Below are 20,045 nucleotides of genomic sequence, written 5' to 3'. Positions count from 1 at the left end.
GTCTGATTTTTTTTTCACTAGAATGTTTTCATGGGAAATTTTCTTTTATGACGAAATTAAATTTAAATACGCATATTGTTTGCTGCTCTATAATTCAGTCTCTGTATGTTTTGCTAGGAAAGTAAAACTGTCTGGCAAAGCAAGAAGAAAGAGCTTTTAAAAGCACATGAAGCTGGACTCCTTCACCAATTCGATCCTTTTGCTGACTGGTCCGAATACCAAGTTTATACTGTACAGCACAGGGAACTATATTTGCTATCTTGTAGTAACTCACGGTGAAAAAGAGTATGAAAACGAATATATGCATGTTCACGTATGACTGAAGCCTTGTGCTGTACGCCAGAAATTGACACAACATTGTAAACTGACTATACCTCAAAAAAAAAAAAAAAGAATGATTTGCATTCATTTGAGGGGCTCTTCTCATGGTTACCTGATTTTCATGGCACGGGCCCTGGCAGTACTCGGTCAAGCTCTCCAGGGTCTGGTTGACCAGCACTACATTCTTCTCATTGATGTAGAGGCCCAGCAGGCCTAGGCCACCGGTCGTGCTCCCACAGATGCAGTCCAAAAACTGGAGGGTCTCACAGACAAGGTTGTAATTTGTTTTGTTGTTTTGATTCCTCAAGAAGTTCTAAAGGCAAAAGAAAACATACCGGAGGGGTTAAAAAAAAAAATCACTATGCTAATTGTTTTCAGTTCTATCTCTGTGTTTTTCTAACTTGAAAGGATCCCCATGGCAATGCGGAACGAAACTGCTCTTTATAAAGAAGCATTCACGTTTATTAAATTTCTCCTGGGTTTAAGAAAAAAAAAGATGCATTTTTTTCAAGCATCTGTATTTATCAGTATAGTTCATAACAAATGTTTCTCAGTGTCATTATCTTAAAACTATACACAAAGGGCAAGAGCAAGAGGTAACAGGACAAGGAGAAGGGAAAAGGAAACTAGAAAGAAGTTCATTAGGGGAAGAAGCAATCAAGTATTCAACTGAATGATTCCTTATGATCAGCGCAGCTTCAAACAGTGAATCACATGACCATCGCGGAGGGCAGCGGAAGCACCTATTAAAATTTTCAGTTAACATACAACTATAAAGAGGTTCATGGCACACTGCCTGCAACAGCCAAAACTGAAAACCATACTATCCCCATCACAATATGACTGATTTAATAAAATTATTGTACATCCAAACACTGAAATATGTCACAGCTATAAAAATGAGTTACTTCAATCCATACCGATACAAACATAATCTAGCAATAAGTCATTTAGTAACATGTCTTATTACTATATTATTATGTAAGTGGAGAAACATTATATTCTGCAGGTGTGTTTTTACAAAGGTTTACATGTTATCGATCAATATGCTTATATGTGCATAAAAATTTCTAGAAAGAAATACAACCTGTTAAGAGTAATTTCTTTGGGGGAGTAGAGCTGGTGAAAGTAAGCAAAGAGGGAAATTTCCATTTTTAAATTTAATTTATTTCTCACTTTTCTTACTTTAATTTCCTATTTATTTATTTGAATTCAGTTCTACCATTTATTCTTTTTTAGTTTGTGTTTGTGATTTATTTCCCAATTTGTTGTCTCGTGGCAAAATACACATAAAGTTGACCATCTTAAACATTTTTAAGTGTATGCAGTTCAGTGGTATTAAATATATTCATAATGTTGAGCTACCATCACCATCTTCCATTTCTAGAATTCTCGTCACCTGGTAAAACTGAAACTCATACCTGTCAACAATTCCCATTCTCCTCCCCCTAGCCCTTGACACCTACCCTTCTACTATCTGTCTTCATGATTTTGACTACTCTACGGATCTCATCCAGGCAGAATATAGTATTTGTCTTTTTGTGACTGACCTTTTTCACTTAGTATTTGCCCCAAGGTTCACACATGTGGCAGCACATGTCAGAATGCCCTTCCTTTTTAAGGCTGAATAATATTCCCTTTTATGTATATACCCCATTTGGTGTATCCATTCATCTGTCAGTGGACACTTGGGCTGCTTCCACATATTAGTTATTGTGAATAATTCTATCATTTATTCTTATTAAAACAAAACTATTTTATAAGTAGCATTTTCCAAATTGTTTGATCCCACATTCCTATCAGTAAAATGTGTGACCACTTACTGTATGTCTTCTTCCCAAATGGACAGACCACACAGGTCGGGGTAAGCACACAGGCACATATCCAGTGTCCTCCCTCTGGAAGTTAGTCTCTGGCCTTTGCCTGCTCACAGCTCTGCAGTGGTCCCCTCCAAGTTGTGGGGGGGTGGCCCCCAAGTGTCATGGCTTCCACCATGCATGAATTCCTGAGGGTCTCATCTCCTTGGAGACTATTCAATTCAATTTCTATGAATCTACCAACTCTCACCAGTTCAGAACACCTGCACTTCAGATGCTTACTAGAGAACACAGATTCAAACTCTGCTGTCTCTCTAATACTGATATGTGCTCTTGGAAATGATGTGACCTTTCACGTGGTTTTGCTACAGTGGTGTAAGCAGTGTGTACAAATGATGCCCAAAAGGGGGGGGCCAAAATTCCTAGGAACCCCTAAGTTCATCTATTTGACAAAGGAAAATGTACCAAAGAAGATGTAAGACCAGAATTAAGTTCCTTTATAAAGGTTATCTACCTTCATTGTTGGAAAAAATCCTCTTCTATATTAACTCTGTTTCTAATAAATACATATAAAGATACTCTGTATCCTCACTCAAGAAATACAAACTAAGTTGGAAATGAGGAAAGCCCTCAGAGTCTATAAAACCATGAAAGGTACAGATGAGGTGAATGTGACCTTACTCAGCAAATCCCAGAGTCCTAGGATGAGATGAAGCCCATCAAGGCCAAAAAGATTTGAGCTGAGGATGCAAAGGATGGCACGGTAGGAGCCTGTTTCATGCATAAAGGAATTTTCCTCTTCTTTTTCTTCACTCAGATACCAAAGTTCCTCCCCACTTGAGAAGAGCACTATTGTTTTTATTATCTCTCCAAAACTCCCTCCAAAACTACTTGTCCATTTTACTTGAATTTAATGACCTCGGATCACAGGCTGGATACTCAGCTTTCCCACAGAGCAGAGCACATACCTGCAGCTCCCGATTGTGATTCTCACAGAGTAACTGAAGAAACCTCAGGATCGGCTGCATGATGGCAATGGCAGGACTCATGGTCACCTCCTCAGCAGACTTGTCGTCGGCGTTTCCCGCCTCGGAGCCTGTGCACATGATGTCTATTTCCGGATCCATCTCTCTTCTGTACACGCAGTATGCTTTGGATGTTGCCGAAGAAGCTTCTGTTAGTTGCCCTTTCATTCCTTCTTTTAAATGTAATGACGAATCTCTTACTGAAAATAAAGCAGTACTCTTAGATGGATGAATTAAACTTCCTTTTGCGAATTAAACTTCCTTTTGCTAATTAAAAAAGAAGACAACCAGTTACCTCAGAGTCTCTAACAACTGAATTTAAAATCACCTGACAAGAGATGCAACAATTTTCCAAAAAGAACCCGAGGTAGCAACTAAAACTTTAAATTTGCACTGGAATATTAGAAAAAGATCTCAATGCTTAGCCAATATTAGAAGGGCTCCTGTCTTCCTGCTATAAAATATGAGTTCTTGAATACAAGAAGGTAGCAAAATTGGGCAAATTTCAAAATGCTAAACTTTATACACTTTGTATTTACTATCCTGATGACCTTGTTATTCCAAATACCAAGAATCTTCTGTAGAGTGTAGTACTGTAATTTCCATTCTTACAGTTTAACTCGCATGAATGGTCAAAAGGTCTGGGGAGTCGTCCTTCAGCATGAATTCCACCATGAAATCAAACATTTTCATGTCACTGGTTGCTCTGCACTGATAATCTCTTCTGTGGGCTCCTACAGAGCTGTTTCACAGTTAGCCCCGTGATCATAATAATTCAAGGATGGAATTCCGTACGCAGAGGCACAGTTGGGATAATTAGGTAAAGAGAAGCGAGATCCAAGGAGAGTGTCATCCTCTTTCCCCTCATTCTGTTCTCCCAAATACCCAGCCATTTCTTTACCTCTCATTCGTGGCCCAGACGTCATCAGCTCGTTGTCATCATCCCTCTTTTTGTTACCTAAGTCTATGGTGTTAACTGTCACTGTTGACCGGATCTCTTTCTGAGCAGCCTTCATTCGGTCATACAGAACTTTGAAGAATTTTTCTGACTTTTTTTGTTCATGCAACTGCTGGTAGAAGGAATACTGCAAGAAAACATATTTTAAGATGTCAACACCCAAGGGGAGAAAAACAGTGTTTTTAATGTTTTAAATAAACATAAGCATTATGAACAAAAGCCCATATTTAATGCGCTGCCCATCATTATGTCATGCACTGACAGCTCTGCCAGTCTCCTGTACCACTTACTGTGTACTAACAAGAACTTGTCTTTACATAGCACTTCCCACTAAAACCCAACAGAATTTCATGTTATTTAATTTATCTTTATTGATTATTTGTTTTAAAAATTTACAAGAGCACCATAAGACATATGCAAGGAGCTCTTCGATTTTTACATTATCATAAAGTCATGTTTTGATTCCACACATATTTATTGTGGGCCTACTGTGTGCCAAGCCCCATGTTGGTACCAGGGATAAAACAAACAGAGAAAACAGCTGTAGTCCCTGCCCTCATGACCTTGTGATTGATCTAGAGAGGAAGACAGCCACTAATCTGATATTCATCCTGCACAAGCGTGAGTCTACAAAGAGTTATTTTTCTCTTTATCTGAATTATAGTATATTTAATTTAGAACGCGTTACCATGGCAACCACACTTGCAGGAACCCACTGACAAATGGGCACTAAGTTCTTCTGGTACTTCATTAGCTACATTGCTTTGCATAGGGTCCAGGACAAGCCCACCATAAAGGGCATAAAATGAATTCTGCTTTAGGGTAAATAATGATGGAGGAAGGATTCAAACCCAAAGTAGGATAAAGCGTATCTCAATGAGAGGTGGAACCACTGAACCTTGAGGCTATCTGCCTTAATCACTGTCTGCTTCGTGACTTACGGAAGCATTAAGAAGAGGTAGGAGACAGGAAAGGTGATACATTCTGGAGAAGACAGGATTTGCACTGGGAGAGGGAACTAAGTTATTAAGACTAAAACCCTGGGATAGACAGAACATAAACAAGAGAAATAAAGTTTAAAAATGAATACAGGTAATTCCAGTAACTGTACTGGGAAAAAAAAGAGTTATATAACCTTGATGAAGGTTATATAACGTGAAGAAAACATCTGAAAAAATAATGATTTCCTGATCAAGTAGAACTGACCATAATTCAATAAATCTAAACAGCCAGTTCTGGGCAGTCTGGCTCCTGCAGATCCGCTTCCCTGAAAGGATGCCTGAAGCCATGACTCACAGGTCCTGGGACTTGCAGGTGAGACTCTAACTGACGTCAGGTCTTGAAATGGACGCCTGTCCTGTAATTTCTGATTTGGGCGATGCATAGTCACAGAGTGCTTTATGAAGTATTAAAGTCAGCTTCATGCCTGCGAGGGGGAAACTCTAAACAGAGGGCTAGCAGCAACTCAGGAAAGCAGGCCAAAAGAGCCACAGTAACCATAGCAACCGCCGTGAAACAGTCGAGCTGGTTCTGTTAACTCAGAGGCAAAACGCAGCATTCAGAGACCTCGATGGTCCCACATGTTAGACTGACGTTTGCACCCTAATATTTCCAATATGATGAGTTAGAAGTAGAAGGGGATTCCTATAGATTAATGAGGAAGTTACAGGAACTTTGTGGTTCTATTAAAACAAAGTTTTATAATTTATGTTGTCCCTTGACATATATTATCCATTGATTCTTTCAGCACAACTGTGTGATGAACAGAGAGTTCATATTTCCATTTTATAGAGCAACAAAATAAGGTTTGGTGAATGTAAAGGACTTGCCCAATATTACATAAGTAGTTAGTGGCAGAGCTAGGATTTAAAACCAGATTCTCTAATTCTAGATCACTAAATTTATAAGATAACCCTGTAAACTCAAAATAACAGATTATTTACATAGACTACACCTTTCAAAAACCAAGGTTTGATGGGGGAAGATACAGCTCAGTGGTAGAGCACATGCTTAGCATGCACGAGGTCCTGGGTTCAATCCCCAGTACCTCCATTAAAAAAAAAAAATATATATATATATATTTATACACCAATAAACCTAATTACCTCCCCCTACACAAACAAAACAAAAAGAACTGCTGCTCCCCATGAAATAAAAAAAAAATCAGATTTCAAGGGAAATAATTGAAAAAAAACCAAGGTTCTACCAAGCTGAACAGTATGATTTTAATAAAGATAAATGGTATGTTTTTATATATATATAAATAATCTCAGCAGGTTGCATCACAATTTCTCTCACAAAAGATGTGGGTTTTGATTAGGAAACTACCTCCAGACCCTTTAGAGCACAAGGGGAAACTTGAAGGATTTTTTTAGGAGCCAAGGGTGATAGATAAATAGATCTGTGTGACGCAGAAGGACTTTCCCCCAAGGGGGAGGCGGGGGAGACTAGAAATGAGAGGGCAGAGAAGAGGGATATAGAAATGAGAGGGCAGAGAAGAGGGATAAAGTGGGGGAACCAGAGAGACGGAGGAAGACCAGGGCGTGATGCAGGGGGATCAACCAGTGAAACTTGCCAGGGCGAGGAGGTAGGAGGTTATTTTAGAAAGGATGTGTTCAGAGTGGCTAAGAGCACGGGGTCCAGTCCAAGCTTTATCTCTGACTTTCGGTGTGAGTTTGGGTTTATCACAGATCTTCTTTGGTTACCGCCCAGGCTGTCGTGAGGGTTAACCATGTTAATACACAGAAATCACTAAGAGCAGCACCTGGTATTTAGGAAATACTACCTTCATTACTGCTATTATTAGTGTGTAATTTGAAATTGTAATATAACCACTTCCTCTCTCCCCACCTCAACCAACCTTTAATAAAGTATATTAAGCAGATTTATGTAGCTAGGAGGGTAGAAATTTAAAAAGGGGTTCAGATTCCTGTCTCAGAATGACACAAGCTGGGCGTCAAGATAATTCAGGAACTAAGAAAGCAAGACAGGAGAGGCCAAGGAGACTGAGAATGTGAGCTACCAGCCGCCTCCCCCTGGCCCCGCCCAGGGATATTGGCAGAAGTCTTGGGGAGGAGGGTTTAGACCGAAGAAGGACAAGGATTCAAGCTGATCTCAACTAGACCTCTCAGGGCCAGGCGCACAGAGCTGACATCTGGGTTACATACAAGGTGATGTAGGTAAGAGAGAAACCTGAGTGGGGGAAGGCTGGTAAACGAGATTCTCATCACCCCTCTTAAAAGAAGCCTTTCACAAACAAAAGTCATTGAATGCTATACCGAAAGCATGGTAGGTATAAAGAACATGACACGATCCCCTGCTTGACAGAAGATGACATTTCACTGCAGAGACAGGATGTTATGTGAATCACAACCACAGCAGCAAAGGCAAAGTGTCAAGTAAGTATTAAAGAGACAAGTGTTATGGAAGCTCAGACAAAGGAGTCTTCCCAAAGGCCCCAGCCACACAGGGAAGACGTGTAAATGAAGTAGAATTTGATTTGGACCATTCCTTTGTAGAGCCATTCACTCCTGAACGTTTATTGAACCCCTAGGCTGGGCCAGACATGGTGCCAGACACAAGAGATGCAAAGATGGAAAACACAGAGTCTCAGCCTTTGAGGATTCCTAATTTACACTCACAAAGAGGCACAGTAAAGTGTCAGAAATGCCGCTGAAGACGCCTGCAGGACACAGCAAAAGCACATAGTAACCAGGGGACAATTCTGCCCAGTGGGACATGGGATCAGAAAAGGCTCCCAAGAGAAGTTCATAAGCTGAGACCTCAAAGAGGAGAAGTGACATGAGAAACGACACCAGGCATCTGAGCAACTACAGAGCTGAATATGGCTGGTGCATGCAGGCAAGGATGGAGAAGGGAAGGGATGCACTGAGAAAGGAAAGTTGGGAAACTGGAAGAGGTCGGATACTGAAGGATCTCATGGACTATGGTAGGGAGTTTGCCTTCACAGGGAAAGTGACTGATTTTAAGCAGGAGAATAACATGTGTTTTGGAAAGAGACAAGATGATTTTTTTTTAGTATTTAATTAGATGTGGCTTCTACTTGCCATGAATCGAGAACATGAATGCCAGAATTTCCAATTAGTTGTTAGCACAGTTTCCTTCCTGATGAAGGCAAACCTGGAAATATCAGGTTAGTGGGCAGCCGGGCTAGGAGCATGAAGCCTGTTTCCTGGGAACACTTCCCAGCTCCTGGGATCACACAGCCAGCCCTGCCTTTGGGTGTGGGGCAGCTGGGCAGGACTTGCCAAGTGAAGCGTGTCCCTCCTGGAAACAGTGGTCTGATCCTGCAGGTAGGTGAGCACGTCGCTCACTGGAGGGGAGCACTGAACAGGTGAATGATGACTTTCAACTCACCCCTCCTGAGCCAACTGAGCAAACAGAACGACAAAAGAAGAGATGGTCCTTTTCTCCCCACACCAGTGAAAGCTGCACCTACTCAGAGCACCCGGTTAACGAGCACTCGGAGATTTGCGGCAACAAGAGAAGGTACTGTACTAAGCTTCTAAAAAGGTGTCTGGGAGGGGATGTGTGAGATGGGTGATGAAGGTTACTGAAAGCTGTTTGAATGCCAGATGCTGTGCGAGAAGTTTATTTATATATATATTACCCCACTTAACTAATGCATTTAATTCTTTTTCTTTTACATTTAATTCTTAAGATGAGTCAAAATGTTGTTCCAATCTGCCAAAAGTCAGCCTAAAATTTCCCTAAGCGAACCTAGAATTTCTGGTATAATGTTAGAAAGGATGCTTCTAAGGAACGTTCTGCTTCGCTGAAGAATTTGTGAAGCCCTGGAGTTTCTACAGCAAATCAAATAAATTTATAAGGAAAATGTGATACAAGGCTGCCTTTTTTTTTTTTTTTGAGATGGTCATGAGAAGCTAAAAGAAAACACATTTACTTTCCCTGGGCTTCTATGATGAGTAAATAAGAAATACAAAATCACAAAATGTAGCAAATGGTCATGATGGCAAACAGGTACCTGAGTTTGTGTATTTCCTCCTTCCAACAAGGCAATGCCAAGCAGAATGCCTTCTGAAAAAATTCTGTCATTTTTGGTGTTAACTATAACATCAATGACAAGTTCAGATGCACCTTCTTTATCCAGTAGACACTGAATATCCGACATGGATATCCCCATCTTATCTGAATCTTGCCCAGAAAAGCTCCCTGCGATTAGGAAAAGTAAGTAAATAAAACTGTCGAAAGGCAAAATTAATCCTAACGTTCAAATCTGTTGTTCTACGAACTTAAAACTGTACGTAGGTTTTTGATAGTGCCTTTTATTTTTCCAGTTTGGCTGAGATATAATTGATATAATATTCCAACACTGTGTAAGTTTAAGGTGTGCACAGTAACGATTTGATATACGCATATATGGCAAAATGATCAGTACAATTACTTAACGTTCGTCATCTCATAAAGTTAATTTACCTTCCTTGCGATGAGAATTTTTAGGACCTATTCTCTTAGCAGCTTTCAAATACGTAACACAGCACTGTTAACTACAGTCATCATTTGCATATCACATCCCTAGGATTTACTTATTTTATAACTGGAAGTTTATTCTTTTTGAGCATTTTCACTTGATTTCCCTACTCCCCACTCCCTGCCTCTGGCAACCACAAATCTGTTGTTTCTATGAGCTTGGTGTTTTTGGATTCCATACATAAGTGAGAGCATATGGTAGTTTTCTCTCTCTTTCTGACTTATGTCACTTAACATAATGCTCTCCAAGTCCATCCTAGGGGTTGCAAATGGCAGAATTTTCTTCTTTTTGCTATGGCTGATAGCAGTGCTTCTTAAATGAATTGTTCTTATTTGTTCTACTTTAAGTAAAATACTAGAGTAACACCAGCATGCAGAGATGTTATAACAATTCAAAAATGAGGAAAGAAGGGTAAGTCTTGCCTCCTCCTTGTGCAGATTTGCAGTAGGTTCCGGAGAGGTGTCCGTTCACACACGCTCCATAGTCGCCTTTAAAGTATCGATTCAGGAGTATCTTTCTTAATGTGTTACCCTAATAAAAAGGATAAGAAAATTGTTAGTTATTGCTTCTTTTTCTAGTATGAGGAAAAAAAAATCTATACATTTAAGTGTCACTTAAAATGCATTTCATCAATGATGTTGAGACAAGGAAAATCAATTTTACACCGCACAATATTTTCTGAGGCAAAAATTTGCAAATATTTCCCCCCAAATTACAATAATTTTGCTTCTCCCAGAAATAAAGAATAAAATATAGTATTTTCAATAGAACCTACTCGGAGAATCACAAGCACTATAAATTTAAAATTGCTTCAAAAGCTGAGGGCCCAGTGTTGGTAAGAATACTCATGGCGCCTAAAGAAAACAGAGATAAATAAACACCCTAAGAACTGGAAAGTAAAAACCTTAGATGAGATCAATAAAAAGAACTAGACAAGTGCAAGATATACAGCAGGTGCTCAAAAAATTAAGCTTGATCAGACAGAGAGAATTATATTTAAACCCCAAGAGCTTTATTCAGAAGACAGTGGGCAAAAGATAGAGTATAGAACTGTAATTCAAAAATCCCTCAGTCTTCAATTTTGTTTTGATTCAAAGACATTTTTTAAACAATATACTTTGCAATATAGTCACTTGCATGTACATAAGAAATACAGACAATTCCAAATCTTCCATTTTATTGATTATACTTTAATAGACAAGAGTCATTTTTAAAGTATTATTTAAAGACCATTTGTTTAAAGCATTTAAATTAACACCACAACTACCAAGGTAAGGAAACCATGGCCCAAGAATTTATGTCATTGGCTGCAGATCACGCGGCTAAGAGGTGGCAGAGTAAGACCTGAGCTCAACTCTTGATGGCAGAATCCAGCCATTCCCGTGCGCCATGTGCACACCCCCTTCCCAGCATGCTCCCTTGTAAGCTGTGACAGGTGGCTCTAGTCACTCCTCCTCTCTCTCATGCCTTGGTTGTCTTTGTTTCTCAAGCCCGTTAGGTTTTTGTCCTCAGTTCTCCTCTCCTCAGCTTCCCTCTCCCCGTCAGCAGTTCCCACTGACCCTCGCTTGCACAACCACCTCTGCAGGTCTGACGGCCAGATGTGTTTCCTGCGGCCTCGGCCTCAGCCTCCTAAGCCTCTCATCCTGTTTCCTCTTACATTTCCTTATCTGCATCCGGAGATTCTACTGGCATCTCAAACCCAATTTTTCACAACGGGATATTCCTTCTCTCTTAAACCTGTTTTCCCCTCAAATGGAAGAAATTCAGTTTATTTCAAGGAATCACATCATTCTGCTCTTTTAGGCTCCAAACTTCAGGGCTCATCTATTACCACCCTCCAACTTGACAAGGACTGTAAAATCCCACCTGCTCTACTTTTTCAGCTGTAGCTTCCAACAGTGTCCTTACACATTATATTTCATCTAAACTGAATGATGTGATGATTCCCAACCACAGTTTTCTACATCTTTCTCTTTGCTTACATCATATTCTCTGCCTGAAAAGCTCTCCTTCCATCTCATTTATGGACACGTCCTATCTTCCTTCTTCATTCTGCAAATATTCATTAGGTATCAACTCTGTTTTGGGCACGATCCTAAGAGAATAAGATACAATCTTCTCCTCAAAGAATTTATAATAAAGTCATTTCCACAATAGAGACATACACTAGACCCATGGAAGCACAAAACAGGAAACAGCCAATTTAGAAGGGGTTTTACATGGCAAACCTCTCCTACCAACCCATGCGACCATCACAGCAAAGCTGTCTCATGCACAAACAATGTAAAAACACAGAGACTGGCTGAATGGTTACAAAAATAAGACCCATATGTACACTGTCTACAAGAGACCCACTTCAGAGCCAGAGACACATGCAGGCTGAAAGTAAGGGGATGGAAAAAGATATTCCATGCAAACAGAAACCAAAAGAAAGCTGGAGTAGCAATACTTATATCAGACAATAGATTTTAAAATAAAGACTGTTACAAGAGACAAAGAAGGACACTACACAGTGCTCAAGGGATCAATCCAAGAAGAGGATACAGCAATTGTAAATATATATGCACCCAACATAGGACCACCTCAATATATAAGGCAATCATTAACAGACATAAAAGGAAAAATCGACAATAATACAATAATAGTGGGGGACCTTAACACCCCACTTACATCAATGGACAGATCATCCAGACAGAAAATCAATAAGGAAATACAGTATAAAAACGAATATGTCTGAAGTGTCACAGTGCCCAGAATTTAGACACTCACAGCCTTACAGAGATTTTTATTTATTGACTCCTAAATGTTTTAGAACACGGAAATTTTTATTGCTTCCTATTCCATATTTTCTTCCTCTAAGGCTTTTTCATAGAGGGGCATTGTGGGTAAAGGTGATGACTCGTCTTGGAAGAAACAGTGAAGTGTGAGAGCTTATTTTCCCAATGAAAAGAACTCTACTCCGCCTATAACCAAAGTGGGGCACTTAGAGAAGACGTAAGAAATGACAAGTCCTGTTGACTTGAATACATTTCATCTGGCCAAAGAACGATCCTTCCAAAAGGGGAGGGACAACAAAACAAGACACATCTTTGGAGTCAAATGAGGTTTAACCGTGTATCTCATGACAGCAGAAGGAGAAGCTATAAGAGACCTTTTTAGACCCATAAATTACGAGGTTGAAGCTGTAAGATGGGGAGAAAGAGGCAAGGACACATTAACTGAAGTACTAAATTTCTTTAGACGGTATCTCAGTTTGTTGTATTAAGCATGGTTCTCTCTTCTACAGATCAATGTATCGCTTCCCACTCTAACCCTGGAAGATACAGTTGGCCCAGCTGTAATGAGTAAAACTGACAAATATGAAAACACAGGACTATGTTTCTCAAAATTGCACAAATCAGTGTCATTGTCCAGAAGAGAACCTGTTCTGAGGAGAGCCCAGTTCCATGTGAACAAGTTCCCTTTTTATTTAAGAGCCTTCTGATCGCACTACTCCAGGAACTCAACCAAGAGACAAAAACCAAAAAATTTTTAAAAACAATAGTTTAAAGGAGAACTTGAAAGCTACCTTCTACCCTTTGTTTTAAAAACGCCCTTTATATTGCTAGAAAAATAAAGCTGCTCAAAACCAGTCACAGAGTAGAAGTGTTCCACATCAAATTAAAATAAGCATCTGATATATCATCATTTCTAAAGTCTCTTCAGGCAGATAAAATAAAGCCACAGGTGCTGATCAGATTCATGAACATCAAAATCCAATGAGCAACAGTCTTCTTATTCAAGCCCAGCCTAGTGAGTTACAAGCATGTATTTTCTAACCATGTGATATTCCCAGATGCCACAGAAAGGGGGCAGGGGCTCCCTGTACCTCTGTTCTTAACCCTGGAGCCACACCGCCTGCATTCCAACTCCCTCTATGCCACATACTAACTATGAGATCTTAAGCAAGTGACTTCACTACTTTGTGTCTCAGTCCCACAGTTGTCAAGTGGAAGAGTGGTAACACTTACCTTCATGGGGTTTCAAGGAAGATTAAATGGGTAAAAACATGTAAAGTATTTAGAGCAGTCCCTGGCACATAGTAAGTGCTAAACACGTTGTGTGCAGCTGATGCTGTTTGTGCCAGTGTTAATATTATTCCCATTCACAGAACAGTTCACAATTCACAAGGTGATTCTGTACATACTTTCTCACTGTATACCAAACCATCCCACGTACAAAGAAAATGGTAAAAAATAATCAATGATAAACTGCCTGAAAATCCTCATTTGTCCACTATCCATCAGTCCTTGGAATTATATACTGGTGAGCTAATCTGCACATACTTAATTATATAAAATGGACCTCCCATCTTCAACTAAAGTGGAAAAAATTCTACTTTGTCTCAAACTCCATAGTTTTCAAAAAAGGCTAGCTTTGGTGCTAACCAAGAATGAAGAGTAGGTACAGATGGAACAGGATTCTTTCTGTTTGTCTTAATCATCCTCATCTAAGACTGGAAAACTTCAGATATTGCTACATCGCAAGTTCAGAAGAACTGATTTATGTCCTTGTCATACATGATTTGTGTATCCATGGTGTCAAATGCTGAGTTTTGACTTGAGGGATAGGAGGTCAGTACTGTGTCCCAGTCTGTCTTGGAGCATTCTTGGTGGCCTGCACTATCTGTGATGGGTTACACTGGTGATAGCTCAGATGCAAGTCATTTCCGCAAATTCCTTCGGCTCAAATAAAGTAATTGTAGAGCCACTGTCAGAAAGTCTGGTGCCAAGGTTATAAATAATGGCCTCAGAGTTCTAATTGCCGTGGCAGAAATTTGGGAAAGGACTAAAAACACATTTTGAAAAGAATTCTACAACAATTGAGAAGTTCAACTTCTGTGCTCGCTCTTCAATTCCAAAACGCATTCCTGACTGGGCTTCCCATGGAAGGTGTCTTTGTCGAATAAGGCCAAGTAGCAAGCAATGTCCTTTCCAGTCTTCCAATATCAGAGTCAATTCCAGGCCACAAGACACAGCTTTTAGCCAATGTCTTCATGTGAACACATCCCAGATGTGCTAAATGTAACGCAGCCAACATAACTAGCAACCACCTTCTGAAATTACAACAAAACATCTCCATAAAAAGACATCTTTTGTGGCCAGGGAAGTCACGCTGACAGTTTGTGAAAATCTGAGAGGACTGGTTTTTCCTGGCCACTTCCTGTTGCATCAATGCCAAAGTATCAAAAATTAGGAGGCTCAGAAATGATTGCCTTTCACGGATAGAAAGGATGACAAAAAAATGTGTTCGTCTTAGAAAGGACTAAAGATTTTCTGATTTTCGAGAAAGTACAACACACTGTTTGCCTTAATAGGACTTAACAGCAGTAGGAGTGAAGAGTTCAAGGATGTGCTGTTTGAGGTACTGATCCCACAGTTGTTGCTTTTCCCTTGGAAAAACTGTAAACTAAAGTAATATTTTTCCACTGTGGGCAATATCATCAAAACATCATCAAAATATGTCACCACAACCAGAAACCTAGAAAACGAAGCCTTCAGCTAGAAATTCAAAAGGTAATGAAACTTGCAAACTAAAAACGCTTCATTTAGGGTTTTCCCTCCAAGGCTAATGACAAGTTGCTGATTAGCTTGGATCAGATCTCGAAGGAGGTGCCGGCAAGTATCTGTAGTCTCCACCTAGTCTCATTTTAACATTAAACTCAGTATTTGTCTAACTGCTGTTCTTCTAACCTTTTTGTTTAATGATAGCCTGTCTAAGTAGGTATTTCTCCTCATTTGAATTCCCGGCGGTAAAAAGGTATATTTCTAATTTCAAATAATCATTGCAACAGCTATATCCTAATGGAATTAGATTAGGTCCATCATTATAATCAACTACATCTTCAAGGAACTCCTCAGGGAATGTATGGCCAATCTCCTATAATCTAACTGTCTAATGGTTTGAATTTCTTGGTCATAGTCTCTGAGGAATATAAGTCAGTACTTTCCCCTGATAAATTTCCCTGCTTTCTTAAGATAAGAAACATAAATTTCAATAAACTTCAATATGAGTAGTTATATACATTCACAAGATGCTTTTCATCAACACAATGACACAATCATTGTAATCTTGACAAGTATACAGAGGTCTCAATAATTCTTATAAAGGCGCTCATGGGGGGAAAAAAGACTGGAAAATTTTAAAACTAATTATTCGTACACCACAATGACAATCTACTTCCATATTTTTTCTTCCCTTGTTTGATTCATTGTAAAGACATACTCTATTTCTACCATGTGTCAGGAACTAGGAAAGGGGGTGCAAAAAGCAATTCTCCAGCATATGCTAAAAGAATTTTCAAGTATGTAGAGTTGAGACATATGGCAGTGTTTTTCAGTATAAATAATCCTCACCAGGCCATCTGATTCCATTTGTGAAATGTAAACATTTAAACAGTAAACGATGATATTTAAACATGTGATGATGATGCTGGAGATTAGAGGGACTTCAGTCGTCACTCTGGGTTTATTAAGGACCCTAGACTTCTAGACAAACAGGGTTGCTGGGAAGGCTTTTGTTAGGGGACGAGTCTGTGCCCCACAACTAGACAGGAGTAAAGGAAACCACTTTCTTTGGGGTATTATAAAAGTCTCTCAGTCTTTGTTTCCAAGAAACATAGTGACAGACATGAAACTCAACAGAATCATACACCTCACCCATTTTAGTACAGGGTCTGCTTAAATTCAGAGGCTAAGAACTTAAGCAACCCTTCACCCCTAGTACTGGAGAATGGATTTTTCTGCTTGTAATTGTTTGCTTTTCTGAGTAAGTTAGCCTTTATCTCATCTTTAGAACAATAAAGAGTTGAGAGAGTAAATAAGCAAGAGATAAGCAGAGAAGTCTTAGATACCATTTTCCTGCTGAAGCAGAACTACTGGACTCGCATGTCATAAATCACTACCTCATAAAACTACACTCAAATGGCAGTGCACTCAACCACTGAGGTTAAGCCCGTAATCCCCTGGCATATAGTAAAGAGACCTACCAGATTACTACTTGCCACTGAGAAAATGGAATCAATATGCCACCAACGAAAGCATGTGTGCTCACACCAAGGCTGGGAAAAATGGAATTTCAAATGGTAATTTGAAAGTCTTCTGCAAAGACTTTGTGTACCTGAGGGACGGGATGGTGAAGAATAGATCAACAGAGGTTCAGTTGATGGGCGGTCTCAGGGAACTCAAAAGGACAAAGCAAGAGGGGGAGGGGATGGAAATAAAAGAGAGAATGGACCTTGATCCGAACAATAATGTGAAGTACAATGGGAGAGTCTCCCTCCTGGACGATGGGGAGACTGATGTCTGCTTTAGCTCCTCAAGTGCTGTGATTCTTCTCATATTTCCACAATCATTTAGTAAAGATTGATACATAGGTACAGCTGCACAAGATGGTATAACAAGGGGTAAGGAACAATTCATAAAGAGATGTGAGACCAGCATGCTCCAGCCCTAGATTTCCCTTCCTGCTTCCATGGAGTTTACGTTCTCAGTGCAGCTGGTGAGCTCCAAGCTCTGATCTACTAGGTACAACCAAGAGGGTGCTGGCCCACAGGGCCGTGAGAGGAACACAGGACTTGGATAAGCTGTCAAGGGAACAACATGGTAGAAGCCCATCTCCTCACAGAACAAGAAACCTCATCTCTTTTCCCCCAAATACTAGAAACTATCCTTAAAAGGGAGGAAGAAAACTAGCACTCACATTACTTATCAATCAATGCAAATATTTTAACAAAAGCAGTATAAAGACAAATTTTAGTAAGATCAGACTATGTCTAGAAGTTCCTCCAATAAGAGAGAAGCATTTATAGAGTCAATGGAGTCCAGGAAAGCTCTGCATAGCCCAACTTGAGAATTAAATGAGATAATACCCATTTACACATAGTTTAGCACACAATAATGCAATTTATGAAGGTGCTCAGCACTGGGAAGCTGTGCGCTTAGTGAAAATGATAATGTGTTGGAGACCAGTGTAATTGGTGTGGGATCTGAGTTCTGCCACTGGCTTCGTGAGCTCAAGAATTTTATTTAGCTGCCTTCAGACTCATTTTCCCCATCTTTGGAAGGCAGCTATGCTCACCACTACACCTACCACTGCACTAGTTTCCCCATCTATGGGTAATAATGTCCATACTGCAGGGCTACTTTAAGAATTTGAAGTTGTAGATGGAAAGCTTTTATGTTCTTAGCCCATAATAAGTACTAAATAAATAGTTGTAATATTTTGTTTAATGTTTAGAAAAACAAGCTTCAGTCTAAGGAAGACTTACACAACTGGCACCTACAGGAAACTGCAATGTCCAGTGCCACAGGGATACTCACTGCTTTAACTGCTGCCATAAATATCCGGCCCCAACCTTCTACAAATTTTTAAGAGAAGGTGGATGAAAAGCAGCATTCACTTTGTAGAAAATCACTTTGAAGCCAACTTGATCAATCTGTTATGGTTTCACAAAATAAGAGACACAGATGCACGAGTTTCAACCATCCCTAGTGCGTGTGCAAAGCAGAACTCTCCAGAAGCTAATTCAGATCAACTTCTCTTAAAGTAGTAGTAGGAAGAAGACCAATGGTCCAATGTTCTATCAGAAAAGAGCAATTTTTCTTCCTAATATTTGTTTTAAACAAGAAATGTAAAAAAAATTAAGTACATTTATAAAATCATCACACAATGTTCATTAGGAAAGACTGAGCTTCAGAACTAGGCTCCCCATATACAATTGGTGCCCTTCTCTTTCATTCTCTGATATTCAGAGGGTTGCGAGACAACAGAGGACCATAAATGAGTAGATGCAAATATATAAAAATGTAGAGAGGGAGGGTACAGCTCAGTGGTAGAGCTCATGCTTAGCATGCATGAGACCCTGGGTTCAATCCCCAGTACCTCAATTTAAAAAATTAAAAATGCTTATAAACCAATGAGAAAAGAAAATCTGGTAGAGAAATAGACAAAAGAGATGAGCTAGCATTTCATATAAGAAACAAATATGGCCAATAAACATGGAAAAAAGCTCACCTTTGTTAGTGATTAGGGAATATGAATTTTTGGGGGGGCGGAATATGAATTAAGACTACAATAAGACACCATTTTACACCCACTAGATTGGCAAAAATTAAGAAGTCTGACAAAATAAGTGCTGGAGAAGATGTGGATGAACTGTGGGAATGGAAATTGGTACAATCACTTTAGAAAACATACGTTCTCACTCAGCAATTCCATTCCCAGGGGAACATGTGCTCTAGGACGCACACAGTACCACATCCTAGACTTTCATATTAGCCTTGATAGCAAAACAAACAAGCAAAAAATAAACCAAAACACTGGAATCAATCCAAATACACACTGACAGAAAAATGGATCAACAATTTTGTCGTACATTCCCAGGGTGGAATAATATACAGTGGTGAATATGAGACATACAACAACCATGATGAGTCTTAGAAAAATGATGCTGAGAGAAAAAAAAATCAAGTCCTAGAAGATATATAGTATGATATTAAAAATGATAGCACCTTTAGGATTTTCTACATATAGTATCATGCCATCTGCAAACAGTGACAGTTTTACTTCTGCTTTTCCAATTTGGATTCCTTTTATTTCTTTATTTCTTTTTCTTCTCTGATTGCTGTGGCTAGGACTTCCAAAACTATGTTGAATAAAAGTGGTTTATACTGTGTAGCACAGGGAACTATATTCAATAGCTTATAGTAACCTATAATGGAAAAGAATATGAAAGGGAATAGATATATGTATATGTAAGACTGAACCATTATGCTGTACACCAGAAATTGACACATTGTAAACTGACTATACTTCAATAATAAAAAATAAATAAATAAGTAAATAAATCTAAAAAAAAAAAAAAAGAGAGAGGTATCAATTGCCTCTGGAAGGGGAGGCCAGGACACACAGGTAGATACAAGCTGTTCTTCAGTTGGCTGGGGGATTCCTGGATCTTCATCATATTATTCTGCTGTATAATTTAAAATGATGTGGTACATATTATTTCATATAAATTCAATATTATATTAAAAGAAAATACTCAAGAAATATTAAACATCATGATTGTTGCTTCCTGCATATCCTGTTCTGTTGTTTTGGAGGAACCAAGTCCACAGCACGGCTTAGGTCAGGGCTCATGATTCAACACCTACAAATTCTGAACCACAGTCATCCTTGTTCTCTGAACCAACCTACATCTTCCTCCTGCCACACAAGCCTTTCAGTGTCTCATCACGTTCTCTTCTTCCTCAAGATATTAGCAGATGATGTTCCCGTTTACCAGCCATGCTTTCTACGCCCCTCCTCCCCAAGCACTCCTCACCTTGCTTGGTTAACTCCTACTCAACCTTTAGGTCTGAGCTCAACCGTAT

At 39.4% G+C, this 20,045-nt stretch overlaps 1 protein-coding gene across 2 annotated transcripts in view; it reads right to left on the bottom strand.

The window, feature by feature from the left end:
- Positions 1-20,045, bottom strand: part of ITPR2 (inositol 1,4,5-trisphosphate receptor type 2) — a 419,753-nt gene that overhangs the window by 136,279 nt on the left and 263,429 nt on the right. For both annotated transcript variants that reach the window (XM_072954773.1, XM_072954774.1), the window contains 5 exons: positions 10,056-10,164; positions 9,127-9,314; positions 4,065-4,248; positions 3,107-3,363; positions 434-634 (listed from right to left, as the gene is read on the bottom strand). In XM_072954773.1, coding sequence (XP_072810874.1) covers positions 434-634; positions 3,107-3,363; positions 4,065-4,248; positions 9,127-9,314; positions 10,056-10,164 — 939 coding nt within the window. The remainder of the gene's footprint in view (positions 1-433; positions 635-3,106; positions 3,364-4,064; positions 4,249-9,126; positions 9,315-10,055; positions 10,165-20,045) is intronic.

Source organism: Vicugna pacos, chromosome 34 (genome assembly GCF_048564905.1).
Source record: "Vicugna pacos chromosome 34, VicPac4, whole genome shotgun sequence".
Taxonomy (NCBI): Eukaryota; Metazoa; Chordata; class Mammalia; order Artiodactyla; family Camelidae; genus Vicugna; species Vicugna pacos.
Note: the sequence above shows the minus strand (reverse complement) of the source record. Positions and strands in the feature narration are given on the sequence as shown.